General features: G+C 35.1%; 1 protein-coding gene across 1 annotated transcript in view; it reads right to left on the reverse strand.

Moving 5' to 3' along the window:
• LOC133569750 (crystallin J1B-like) overlaps positions 1 to 14,704 on the reverse strand; it is a 39,298-nt gene that overhangs the window by 2,223 nt on the left and 22,371 nt on the right. Inside the window, exons 8-9 of the mRNA XM_061922310.1 lie at positions 11,651 to 11,728; positions 11,256 to 11,395 (exon numbers count right to left, since the gene is read on the reverse strand). Coding sequence (XP_061778294.1) covers positions 11,256 to 11,395; positions 11,651 to 11,728 — 218 coding nt within the window. The remainder of the gene's footprint in view (positions 1 to 11,255; positions 11,396 to 11,650; positions 11,729 to 14,704) is intronic.

Below are 14,704 nucleotides of genomic sequence, written 5' to 3' on the forward strand. Positions count from 1 at the left end.
CAATTTTTGGTTGTGTTTTCCGCTCCGTATGCCGAGTGGCAATATACAATAAATGTCTCAATATTTTTTCCGTAAAGTAAAAACTACACAAAACAGTCCTAGTTACCTGAGATACTAAGTATGTCGTTATTTTGACTTAGTGAATATTGACTTACTAAGACAAAATCTATATTTTGATATTTTTTCCATGAAGTAAAGTTACTAAGACAAGATATATATCTTGATATTTTTTCCGTGAAGTAAAAACAAAACACAAAACAGTCTTAGTTACCTAAAATACTAAGTATGTCATTATTTTGACTTAGTAAATATTGACTTACTAAGACAGTAAATATTGACTTACTAAGACAAAATAATGACATACTTATTATCTCAGGTAATTAGGACTGTTTTGTATTTTGTTTTTACTTTCTCTCCAGGGGAAAGGGGACTACAGACTGTGGTGAAGTAGGCCGTCTTCGTCGCGTGAAGAAGCCTACAATTTTTGGTTGTGTTTTCTGCTCTGTATGCTGAGTGGCAATATACAATAAATGTCTCAATATTTTTTCCGTAAAGTAAAAACAACACAAAACAGTCCTAGTTACCTGAGATAGTAAGTATGTCATTATTTTGACTTAGTAAATATTGATTTACTAAGACAGTAATTATTGACTTACTAAGACAAAATCTATATTTTGATATTTTTTCCGTGAAGTAAAGTTACTAAGACAAGATATATATCTTGATATTTTTCCCGTGAAGTAAAAACAAAGCACAAAACAGTCCTAGTTACCTGAGATACTAAGTATGTCATTATTTTGTCTTAGTAAATATTGACTTACTAAGACAGTAAATATTGACTTACTAAGACAAAATAATGACATATTTAGTATGTCAGGTAACTATGACTGTTTTGTGTTTTGTTTTTACTTTCTCTCCAGGGGGAAAGGGGACTACAGACTGTGGTGAAGTAGGCCGTCTTCGTCGCGTGAAGAAGCCTACCATTTTTGGTTGTGTTTTCTGCTCCGTATGCTGAGTGGCAATATACAATAAATGTCTCGATATTTTTTCCGTAATGTAAAAACTACACAAAACAGTCCTAGTTACCTGAGATACTAAGTATGTCATTATTTTGTCTTAGTAAATATTGACTTAATAAGACGGTAAATATTGACTTACTAAGACAAAAAGTAAAAAAAAAACACAAACCTGTCCTAGTTACCTAAAATACTATAAGTATGTCATTATTTTGACTTAGTAAATATTGACTTACTAAGACAGTAAATATTGACTTACTAAGACAAAATAATGACATACTTAGTATCTCAGGTAATTAGGACTGTTTTGTGTTTTGTTTTTACTTTCTCTCCAGGGGGAAAGGGGACTACAGACTGTGGTGAAGTAGGCCGGCTTCGTCGCGTGAAGAAGCCTTCAATTTTTGGTTGAGTTTTCCGCTCCGTATGCTGAGTGGCAATATAGCATAAATGTCTCAATATTTTTTCCGTAAAGTAAAAACAACACAAAACAGTCCTAGTTACCTGAGATACCAAGTATGTCATTATTTTGACTTAGTAGATATTGACTTACTAAGACAGTGAATATTGACTTACTAAGACAAAATCCATATTTTGATATTTTTTCCATGAAGTAAAGTTACTAAGACAAGATATATATCTTGATACTTTTTCCGTGAAGTAAAAACAAAACACAAAACAGTCCTAGTTACCTAAAATACTAAGTATGTCATTATTTTGACTTAGTAAATATTGACTTACTAAGACAGTAAATATTGACTTACTAAGACAAAATAATGACATACTTATTATCTCAGGTAATTAGGACTGTTTTGTATTTTGTTTTTACTTTCTCTCCAGGGGAAAGGGGACTACAGACTGTGGTGAAGTAGGCCGTCTTCGTCGCGTGAAGAAGCCTACAATTTTTGGTTGAGTTTTCCGCTCCGTATGCTGAGTGGCAATATACAATAAATGTCTCAATATTTTTTCCGTAAAGTAAAAACAACACAAAACAGTCCTAGTTACTTGAGATTCTAAGTATGTCATTATTTTGACTTAGTAAATATTGACTTACTAAGACAGTGAATATTGACTTACAAAGACAAAATATACATCTTGATATTTTTTCCGTGAAATAAAGTTACTAAGACAAGACACATATCTCGATATTTTTTCCGTGAAGTAAAAACAAAACACAAAATAGTCCTGGTTACCTAAAATACTAAGTATGTCATTATTTTGACTTAGTAAATATTGACTTACTAAGACAGTAAATATTGACTTACTAAGACAAAATAATGACAGACTTAGTATCTCAGGTAATTAGGACTGTTTTGTGTTTTGTTTTTACTTTCTCTCCAGGGGGAAAGGGACTACAGACTGTGGTGAAGTAGGCCGGCTTCGTCGCGTGAAGAAGCCTACAATTTTTGGTTGTGTTTTCCGCTCCGTATGCCGAGTGGCGATATACAATAAATGTCTCGATATTTTTTCCGTAAAGTAAAAACTACACAAAACAGTCCTAGTTACCTGAGATACTAAGTATGTCATTATTTTGACTTAGTGAATATTGACTTACTAAGACAAAATCTATATTTTGATATTTTTTCCATGAAGTAAAGTTACTAAGACAAGATATATATCTTGATATTTTTTCCGTGAAGTAAAAACAAAACACAAAACAGTCCTAGTTACCTAAAATACTAAGTATGTCATTATTTTGACTTAGTAAATATTGACTTACTAAGACAGTAAATATTGACTTACTAAGACAAAATAATGACATACTTATTATCTCAGGTAATTAGGACTGTTTTGTATTTTGTTTTTACTTTCTCTCCAGGGGCAAGGGGACTACAGACTGTGGTGAAGTAGGCCGGCTTCGTCGCGTGAAGAAGCCTACAATTTTTGGTTGTGTTTTCCGCTCCGTATGCTGAGTGGCAATATACAATAAATGTCTCGATATTTTTTCCGTAAAGTAAAAACAACACAAAACAGTCCTAGTTACTTGAGATTCTAAGTATGTCATTATTTTGACTTAGTAAATATTGACTTACTAAGACAGTGAATATTGACTTACTAAGACAAAATATACATCTTAATATTTTTACCGTGAAATAAAGTTACTAAGACAAGACACATATCTCGATATTTTTTCCGTGAAGTAAAAACAAAACACAAAATAGTCCTGGTTACCTAAAATACTAAGTATGTCATTATTTTGACTTAGTAAATATTGACTTACTAAGGCAGTAAATATTGACTTACTAAGACAAAATAATGACACACTTAGTATCTCAGGTAACTAGGACTGTTTTGTGTTTTGTTTTTACTTTCTCTCCAGGGGGAAAGGGACTACAGACTGTGGTGAAGTAGGCCGTCTTCGTCGCGTGAAGAAGCCTACAATTTTTGGTTGTGTTTTCCGCTCCGTATGCCGAGTGGCGATATACAATAAATGTCTCGATATTTTTTCCGTAAAGTAAAAACTACACAAAACAGTCCTAGTTACTTGAGATACTAAGTATGTCATTATTTTGACTTAGTAAATATTGACTTACTAAGACAGTGAATATTGACTTACCAAGACAAAATCTATATTTTGATATTTTTTCCGTGAAGTAAAGTTACTAAGACAAGATATATATCTTGATATTTTTTCCATGAAGTAAAAACAACACAAAACAGTCCTAGTTACCTGAGATACTAAGTATGTCATTATTTTGACTTAGTAAATATTGACTTACTAAGACAGTGAATATTGACTTACTAGGACAAAATCTAAATTTTGATATTTTTTCTGTGAAGTAAAGTTACTAAGACAAGATATGTATCTTGATATTTTTTCCGTGAAGTAAAAACAAAACAAAACAGTCCTAGTTACCTAAAATACGAAATATGTCATTATTCTGACTTAGTAAATATTGACTTACTAAGACAGTAAATATTGACTTACTAAGACAAAATAATGACATACTTAGTATCTCAGGTAACTATGACTGTTTTGTGTTTTGTTTTTACTTCCTCTCCAGGGGGAAGGGGACTACAGACTGTGGTGAAGTAGGCCGTCTTCGTCGCGTGAAGAAGCCTACAATTTTTGGTTGTGTTTTCCGCTCCGTATGCTGAGTGGCAATATACAATAAATGTCTAGTCAATTTTTCCGTAAAGTAAAAACAAGACAAAACAGTCCTAGTTACCTGAGATACTAAGTATGTCATTATTTTGACTTAGTAAATATTGACTTACTAAGACAGTGAATATTGACTTACTAAGACAAAATATACATCTTAATATTTTTACCGTGAAATAAAGTTACTAAGACAAGACACATATCTCGATATTTTTTCCGTGAAGTAAAAACAAAACACAAAATAGTCCTGGTTACCTAAAATACTAAGTATGTCATTATTTTGACTTAGTAAATATTGACTTACTAAGGCAGTAAATATTGACTTACTAAGACAAAATAATGACATACTTAGTATCTCAGGTAACTATGACTGTTTTGTGTTTTGTTTTTACTTTCTCTCCAGGGGGAAAGGAGACTACAGACTGTGGTGAAGTAGGCCGTCTTCGTCACGTGAAGAAGCCTACCATTTTTGGTTGTGTTTTCTGCTCCGTATGCTGAGTGGCAATATACAATAAATGTCTCGATATTTTTTCCGTAAAGTAAAAACAACACAAAACAGTCCTAGTTACCTGAGATACTAAGTATGTCATTATTTTGACTTAGTAAATATTGACTTACTAAGACAGTGAATATTGACTTACTAAGACAAAATCTATATTCTGATATTTTTTCCGTGAAATAAAGTTACTAAGACAAGATTTATATCTTGATATCTTTTCCGTGAAGTAAAAACAAAACACAAAACAGTCCTAGTTACCTAAAATACTAAGTATGTCATTATTTTGACTTAGTAAATATTGACTTACTAAGACAGTAAATATTGACTTACTAAGACAAAATAATGACATACTTATTATCTCAGGTAATTAGGACTGTTTTGTATTTTGTTTTTACTTTCTCTCCAGGGGAAAGGGGACTACAGACCGTGGTGAAGTAGGCCGTCTTCGTCGCTTGAAGAAGCCTACAATTTTTGGTTGAGTTTTCCGCTTCGTATGCTGAGTGGCAATATACAATAAATGTCTCAATATTTTTTCCGTAAAGTAAAAACAACACAAAACAGTCCTAGTTACCTGAGATACTAAGTATGTCATTATTTTGACTTAGTAAATATTGACTTACTAAGACAGTGAATATTGACTTACTAAGACAAAATATACATCTTGATATTTTTACCGTGAAATAAAGTTACTAAGACAAGATATATATCTTGATATTTTTTCCGTGAAGTAAAAACAAAACACGAAACAGTCCTAGTTACCTAAAATACTAAGTATGTCATTGTTTTGACTTAGTAAATATTGACTTACTAAGACAGTAAATATTGACTTACTAAGACAAAATAATGACATACTTAGTATGTCAGGTAACTATGACTGTTTTGTGTTTTGTTTTTACTTTCTCTCCAGGGGGAAGGGGGACTACAGACTGTGGTGAAGTAGGCCGTCTTCGTCGCGTGAAGAAGCCTACAATTTTTGGTTGTGTTTTCCGCTCCGTATGCTGAGTGGCAATATACAATAAATGTCTCAATATTTTTTCCAGAAAGTAAAAACAACACAAAACAGTCCTAGTTACTTGAGATACTAAGTATGTCATTATTTTGACTTAATAAATATTGACTTACTAAGACAGTGAATATTGACTTACTAAGACAAAATCTATATTTTGATATTTTTTCCGTGAAATAAAGTTACTAAGACAAGATATATATCTTGATATCTTTTCCGTGAAGTAAAAACAAAACACGAAACAGTCCTAGTTACCTAAAATACTAAGTATGTCATTATTTTGACTTAGTAAATATTGACTTACTAAGGCAGTAAATATTGACTTACTAAGACAAAATAATGACACACTTAGTATCTCAGGTAACTAGGACTGTTTTGTGTTTTGTTTTTACTTTCTCTCCAGGGGGAAAGGGGACTACAGACTGTGGTGAAGTAGGCCGTCTTCGTCGCGTGAAGAAGCCTACAATTTTTGGTTGTGTTTTCCGCTCCGTATGCTGAGTGGCAATATACAATAAATGTCTCAATATTTTTTCCGTAAAGTAAAAACAACACAAAACAGTCCTAGTTACCTGAGATACTAAGTATGTCATTATTTTGACTTAGTAAATATTGACTTACTAAGACAGTAAATATTGACTTACTAAGACAAAAAGTAAAAACAACACAAAACAGTCCTAGTTACCTGAGATACTAAATATGTCCTTATTTTGTTTTAGTAAATATTGACTTACTAAGACAGTAAATATTGAGTTACTAAGACAAAATAATGACATATTTAGTATGTCAGGTAACTATGACTGTTTTGTGTTTTGTTTTTACTTTCTCTCCAGGGGGAAAGGGGACTACAGACTGTGGTGAAGTAGGCCGGCTTCGTCGCGTGAAGAAGCCTTCAATTTTTGGTTGAGTTTTCCGCTCCGTATGCTGAGTGGCAATATAGCATAAATGTCTCAATATTTTTTCCGTAAAGTAAAAACAACACAAAACAGTCCTAGTTACCTGAGATACCAAGTATGTCATTATTTTGACTTAGTAGATATTGACTTACTAAGACAGTGAATATTGACTTACGAAGACGAAATCTATATTTTGATATTTTTTCCGTGAAGTAAAGTTACTAAGACAAGATATATATCTTGATATTTTTTCCGTGAAGTAAAAACAACACAAAACAGTCCTAGTTACCTAAAATACTAAGTATGTCATTATTTTGACTTAGTAAATATTGACTTACTAAGACAGTAAATATTGACTTACTAAGACAAAATAATGACATACTTAGTATCTCAGGTAATTAGGACTGTTTTGTGTTTTGTTTTTACTTTCTCTCCAGGGGGAAGGGGACTACGGACTGTGGTGAAGTAGGCCGTCTTCGTCGCGTGAAGAAGCCTACAATTTTTGGTTGTGTTTTGTGTTGTTTTTACTTTTTGTCTTAGTAAGTCAATATTTACTGTCTTAGTAAGTCAATATCTACTAAGTCAAAATAATGACATACTTAGTATCTCAGGCAACTGGGACTGTTTTGTGTTTTTTTTTACTTTTTGTCTTAGTAAGTCAATATTTACTGTCTTAGTAAGTCAATATTTACCAAGTCAAAATAATGACATACTTAGTATCTCAGGTAACTAGGACTGTTTTGTCTTGTTTTTACTTTACGGAAAAAATATCGAGACATTTATTGTATATTGCCACTCAGCATACGGAGCGGAAAACACAACCAAAAATTGTAGGCTTCTTCACGCGACGAAGCCGGCCTACTTCACCACAGTCTGTAGTTCCCTTTCCCCCTGGAGAGAAAGTAAAAACAAAACACAAAACAGTCATAGTTACCTGAGATACTAAGTGTGTCATTATTTTGTCTTAGTAAGTCAATATTTACTGTCTTAGTAAGTCAATATTTACTAAGTCAAAATAATGACATACTTAGTATCTCAGGTAACTAGGACTGTTTTGTGTTTTTTTTACTTTTTGTCTTAGTAAGTCAATATTTACTAAGACAAAATAATGACATACTTAGTATCTCAGTTAACTAGGACTGTTTTGTGTTTTTTTTACTTTTTGTCTTAGTAAGTCAATATTTACTGTCTTAGTAAGTCAATATTTGCTAAGACAAAATAATGACATACTTAGTATCTCAGGTAACTAGGACTGTTTTGTGTTTTTTTTACTTTTTGTCTTAGTAAGTCAATATTTACTGTCTTAGTAAGTCAATATTTACTAAGACAAAATAATGACATACTTAGTATCTCATGTAATTAGGACTGTTTTGTGTTTTGTTTTTACTTTCTCTCCAGGTGGAAAGGGGACTACAGACTGTGGTGAAGTAGGCCGTCTTCGTCGCGTGAAGAAGCCTACAATTTTTGGTTGTGTTTTGTGTTGTTTTTACTTTTTGTCTTAGTAAGTCAATATTTACTGTCTTAGTAAGTCAATATTTACTAAGTCAAAATAATGACATACTTAGTATCTCAGGTAACTAGGACTGTTTTGTGTTGTTTTTACTTTACGGAAAAAATATCGAGACATTTATTGTATATTGCCACTCAGCATACGGAGCGGAAAACACAACCAAAAATTGTAGGCTTCTTCACGCGACGAAGCCGGCCTACTTCACCACAGTCTATAGTCCCCTTCCCCTGGAGAGAAAGTAAAAACAAAACACAAAACAGTCCTAATTACCTGAGATACTAAGTATGTCATTATTTTGTCTTAGTAAGTCAATATTTACTGTCTTAGTAAGTCAATATTTACTAAGTCAAAATAATGACATACTTAGTATCTCAGGTAACTAGGACTGTTTTGTCTTGTTTTTACTTTACGGAAAAAATATCGAGACATTTATTGTATATTGCCACTCAGCATACGGAGCGGAAAACACAACCAAAAATTGTAGGCTTCTTCACGCGACGAAGCCGGCCTACTTCACCACAGTCTGTAGTTCCCTTTTCCCCTGGAGAGAAAGTAAAAACAAAACACAAAACAGTCTTAGTTACCTGAGATACTAAGTGTGTCATTATTTTGTCTTAGTAAGGCAATATTTACTGTCTTAGTAAGTCAATATTTACTAAGTCAAAATAATGACATACTTAGTATCTCAGGTAACTAGGACTGTTTTGTGTTGTTTTTACTTTACGGACAAATACCGAGACATTTATTGTATATTGCCACTCAGCATACGGAGCGGAAAACACAACCAAAAATTGTAGGCTTCTTCACGCGACGAAGCCGGCCTACTTCACTACAGTCTGTGGTCCCCTTTCCCCCTGGAGAGAAAGTAAAAACAAAACAGTCCTAGTTACCTGAGATACTAAGTATGTCATTATTTTGTCTTAGTAAGTCAATATTTACTGTCTTAGTAAGTCAATATTTACTAAGTCAAAATAATGACATACTTAGTATCTCAGGTAACTAGGACTGTTTTGTGTTGTTTTTACTTTACGGAAAAAATATCGAGCCATTTATTGTATATTGCCACTCAGCATACGGAGCGGAAAACACAACCAAAAATTGTAGGCTTTTTCACGCGACGAAGACGGCCTACTTCACCACAGTCTGTAGTCCCCTTTCCCCCTGGAGAGAAAGTAAAAACAAAACACAAAACAGTCATAGTTACCTGAGATACTAAGTGTGTCATTATTTTGTCTTAGTAAGGCAATATTTACTGTCTTAGTAAGTCAATATTTACTAAGTCAAAATAATGACATACTTAGTATCTCAGGTAACTAGGACTGTTTTGTGTTTTTTTTACTTTTTGTCTTAGTAAGTCAATATTTACTAAGACAAAATAATGACATACTTAGTATCTCAGTTAACTAGGACTGTTTTGTGTTTTTTTTACTTTTTGTCTTAGTAAGTCAATATTTACTGTCTTAGTAAGTCAATATTTACTAAGACAAAATAATGACATACTTAGTATCTCAGGTAACTAGGACTGTTTTGTGTTGTTTTTACTTTTTGTCTTAGTAAAACAATATTTACTGTGTTAGTAAGTCAATATCTACTAAGTCAAAATAATGACATACTTAGTATCTCAGGTAACTAGGACTGTTTTGTGTTGTTTTTACTTTACGGACAAATACCGAGACATTTATTGTATATTGCCACTCAGCATACGGAGCGGAAAACACAACCAAAAATTGTAGGCTTCTTCACGCGACGAAGCCGGCCTACTTCACTACAGTCTGTGGTCCCCTTTCCCCCTGGAGAGAAAGTAAAAACAAAACAGTCCTAGTTACCTGAGATACTAAGTATGTCATTATTTTGTCTTAGTAAGTCAATATTTACTGTCTTAGTAAGTCAATATTTACTAAGTCAAAATAATGACATACTTAGTATCTCAGGTAACTAGGACTGTTTTGTGTTGTTTTTACTTTACGGAAAAAATATCGAGCCATTTATTGTATATTGCCACTCAGCATACGGAGCGGAAAACACAACCAAAAATTGTAGGCTTTTTCACGCGACGAAGACGGCCTACTTCACCACAGTCTGTAGTCCCCTTTCCCCCTGGAGAGAAAGTAAAAACAAAACACAAAACAGTCATAGTTACCTGACATACTAAATATGTCATTATTTTGTCTTAGTAACTCAATATTTACTGTCTTAGTAAGTCAATATTTACTAAAACAAAATAAGGACATATTTAGTATCTCAGGTAACTAGGACTGTTTTGTGTTGTTTTTACTTTTTGTCTTAGTAAGTCAATATTTACTGTCTTAGTAAGTCAATATTTACTAAGTCAAAATAATGACATACTTAGTATCTCAGGTAACTAGGGACTGTTTTGTGTTGTTTTTACTTTACGGAAAAAATATCGAGCCATTTATTGTATATTGCCACTCAGCATACGGAGCGGAAAACACAACCAAAAATTGTAGGCTTTTTCACGCGACGAAGCCGGCCTACTTCACCAAAGTCCGTAGTCCCCTTTCCCCCTGGAGAGAAAGTAAACACAAAGCACAAAACAGTCTTAGTTACCTGAGATACTAAGTATGTCATTATTTTGTCTTAGCAAGTCAATATTCACTGTCTTAGTAAGTCAATATTTACTAAGACAAAATAATGACATACTTAGTATCTCAGGCAACTAGGACTGTTTTGTGTTGTTTTTACTTTTTGTCTTAGTAAGTCAATATTTACTGTCTTAGTAAGTAAATATTTACTGTCTTGTTAAGTCAATATTTACTAAGTCAAAATAATGACATACTTAGTATCTCAGGTAACTAGGACTGTTTTGTGTTGTTTTTACTTTTTGTCTTAGTAAGTCAATATTTACTGCCTTAGTAAGTCAATATTTACTAAGTCAAAATAATGACATACTTAGTATCTCAGGTAACTAGGACTGTTTTGTGTTTTGTTTTTACTTTACTGAAAAAATACTGAGACATTTATTGTATATTGCCACTCAGCATACGGAGCGGAAAACACAACCAAAAATTGTAGGCTTTTTCACGCGACGAAGTCGGCCTACTTCACCACAGTCTTTAGTCTACTGCCCCTACCCAGGTTGTGGTGACATGGAGACGTGATGGCGGCAACGGGCTGAATTACACTGTTCCTTACACCCACCCATCCCCCTGGAGAGACACCACCCGAGTCTGAAATGAAACCGGGGACCACGGTGGGTGTGTTATGCCTTACCTGTGCCCCGAAGCAGGCTCCGATGAACGAGGCTCGGCTGGCGGTGCATCCCCCGCGGCGCATGGTGTCCCTGACAGCTTCATCCAAGCTCTTCAAGGTCAGGACGCCATGCAGCGCTCCTTGGAACGCACCAGGCAAGGCTGAACATTGAAACAGGCAGAAACCAGAAAAATAGGTTCGTGTTTACCGACATCTGTGCTTTTTTTTTTGTTTTTTTGCAACGCATGCATTCACAGTCTGCACCTTTTAGCCTCGTAAAATCTGAGACGGTTAACGCGGTAGGGAGAGGAAAATAAAAGTTGGCGGGAGATCATTAGTGTGGAGATGAAAGGCTGGTGTGTGTGTGTGTGACTGCAATATTTGCCATGTCAGCAGTTCTTCAGATTTTAGCTTACCTCAAGTGTTGGTGAAGACGTCGGGTATGAGCTGCTGAGATGTCTTGGTCACGTTGTCTCTCACCTGGTGGAGTTGTGCTGCCGCAAAAAAAACATGCATCATTTTACAGATTTACAGACATTTTCTATCAAATTCCATTAAATGTTAAATCACAATTTACTTTTTTCAGGGCTGTCAAGCGTTCAAAATAACCCAGCAGGCACAAGACATTGAAACAACGTTGAGAACTTGTTAAATTAGGTCCGGACGTCCAGCAATTTAAACATAACATTAATTGAATTTTGGTCATTCTCTAACCAAAAATCGACAAGTTAAAGAACAACGTTGAAACAACATGCTTTTTGACGACGTTTATTCAATGTCAGGTTGTGATATCGATTTGACCATTGAAATTTGGTCACTTCCTAACAAAAAAATTCTACAACACAAATACAACGTTGAAATAGCATGCTTTTTCCATCCATCCATCCATCATCTTCCGCTTATCCGAGGTCGGGTCGCGGGGGCAGCAGCCTAAGCAGGGAAGCCCAGACTTCCCTATCTCCAGCCACTTCGTCTAGCTCTTCCCGGGGGATCCCGAGGCGTTCCCAGGCCAGCCGGGAGACATAGTCTTTCCAACGTGTCCTGGGTCTTCCCCGTGGCCTCCTACCAGCTGGACGTGCCCTAAACACATCCCTAGGGAGGCGTTCGGGTGGCATCCTGACCAGATGCCCGAACCACCTCATCTGGCTCCTCTCGATGTGGAGGAGCAGCGGCTTTACTTTGAGTTCCTCCCGGATGGCAGAGCTTCTCGCCCTATCTCTAAGGGAGAGACCTGGAAACTCATTTCGGCCGCTTGTACCCGTGATCTTATCCTTTCGGTCATGACCCAAAGCTCATGACCATAGGTGAGGATGGGAACGTAGATCGACCGGTAAATTGAGAGCTTTGCCTTCCGGCTCAGCTCCTTCTTCACCACAACGGATCGATACAACGTCCGCATTACTGAAGACGCCGCACCGATCCGCCTGTCGATCTCACGATCCACTCTTCCCCCACTCGTGAACAAGACTCCTAGGTACTTGAACTCCTCCACTTGGGGCAGGGTCTCCTCCCCAACCCGGAGATGGCACTCCACCCTTTTCCGGGCGAGAACCATGGACTCGGACTTGGAGGGGCTGATTCTCATTCCGGTCGCTTCACACTCGGCTGCGAACCGATTCAGTGAGAGCTGAAGATCCCGGCCAGATGAAGCCATCAGGACTACATCATCTGCAAAAAGCAGAGACCTAATCCTGCGGTCACCAAACCGGAACCCCTCAACTTTTTGACAATGTTTAATCAATGTTGGGTTCTGATGTTAAATTGACCACAGAACTTTTGTCATTTCCCAGCCAAAACTCAACAAATTAAAATTGCAAAGTTGAAACAACATGTTTTTTTACGTTGTTTAATCAATGTTGGGTCCGGATGTTGATTTAATCATTGAATTTTGGTCATTTCCCAACCAATATTCAACAACATGCTTTTTGACGTTTATTCAATGTTGGGTTCTGACGTTTATTTGAGCGTTGATATGTTGGTCATTTCCCAACTAAAACAAATACAACGTTGAAACAACATGCTTTTTGACGACGTTTATTCAATGTCAGGTTGTGATATCGATTTGACCATTGAAATTTGGTCACTTCCTAACAAAAAAATTCTACAACACAAATACAACGTTGAAATAGCATGCTTTTTGACAATGTTTAATCAATGTTGGGTTCTGATGTTAAATTGACCAAAGAACTTTTGTCATTTCCCAGCCAAAACTCAACAAATTCAAATACAAAGTTGAAACAACATGTTTTTTTACGTGGTTTAATCAATGTTGGGTCCGGATGTTGATTTAATCATTGAATTTTGGTCATTTCCCACCCAATATTCTACAACCCAAATGCAACGTTGAAACAACATGCTTTTTGACGATGTTTATTCAATGTCAGGTTGTGACATTGATTTGACCGTTGAACTTTAGTCATTTCCCAACCAATATTCTTCAACACGAATACAACGTTGAAACAACATCCTTATTGACGACATTTAATCAATTCTGATGTTAATTTGAGCATTGAATTTTGGTCATTTTCTACCAAAACTCAACAAATTCAAATACAAAGTTGAAACAACATTTTTTTTTACGTTGTTTTAATCAATGTTGGGTCCGGATGTTGATTTAATCATTGAATTTTGGTCATTTCCCAACCAATATTCAACAACACAAATACAACGTTGAAACAACATCCTTATTGACGACGTTTAATCAATTCTGACGTTGATTTGACCATTGAATTTTGGTCATTTCCCAACCAATATTCTACAACCCCAATACAACGTTGAAACAACATGCTTATTTTCGACGTTTAATCAATTCTGACGTTAATTTGAGCATTGAATTTTGGTCATTTCCCAACCAAAATTCTCCAAGTTAAAACAACATGCCTTTTGACAAATTTATTTAATGTCAGGTTGTGACGTTGATTCGACTGTTGAATTTTGGCAATTTCCCAATCAAACTTCTACAACACATAAACTATATTAAAACAACATGCTTTTAGACACCGTTTAATCAATGTTGGATTCTGGCACTGATTGAACCATTGAATTTTGTTAATTTCCCAACCAATATTCAACAACATGCTTTTTGACGTTTATTCAATGTCGGGTTCTGACGTTTATTTGAGCGTTGAAATCTTGGTAATTTCCCAACTCAAATTCTACAAAACAAATACAACGTTGAAGAAACGTGCTTTTTGACGACGTTTATTCAATGTCAGGTTGTGACATTGATTTGACCATTGAATTTTGGTCATTTTCCAACCAATATTCTACAACACAAAGTTGAAACAACATGCTTTTTGACGACGTTTAATCAATGTTGGGTTCTGACGTTGATTTGACCATTGAATTTTGGTCATTTCCCAACCAATATTCTACAACACAAATACAACGTTGAAACAACATGCTTATTGACGACGTTTAATCAAATCCAATGTTAATTTGAGCATTGATTTTTGGTCATTCTCCAAACA

The sequence above is a fragment of the Nerophis ophidion genome, linkage group LG15 (assembly GCF_033978795.1).
Source record: "Nerophis ophidion isolate RoL-2023_Sa linkage group LG15, RoL_Noph_v1.0, whole genome shotgun sequence".
Taxonomy (NCBI): Eukaryota; Metazoa; Chordata; class Actinopteri; order Syngnathiformes; family Syngnathidae; genus Nerophis; species Nerophis ophidion.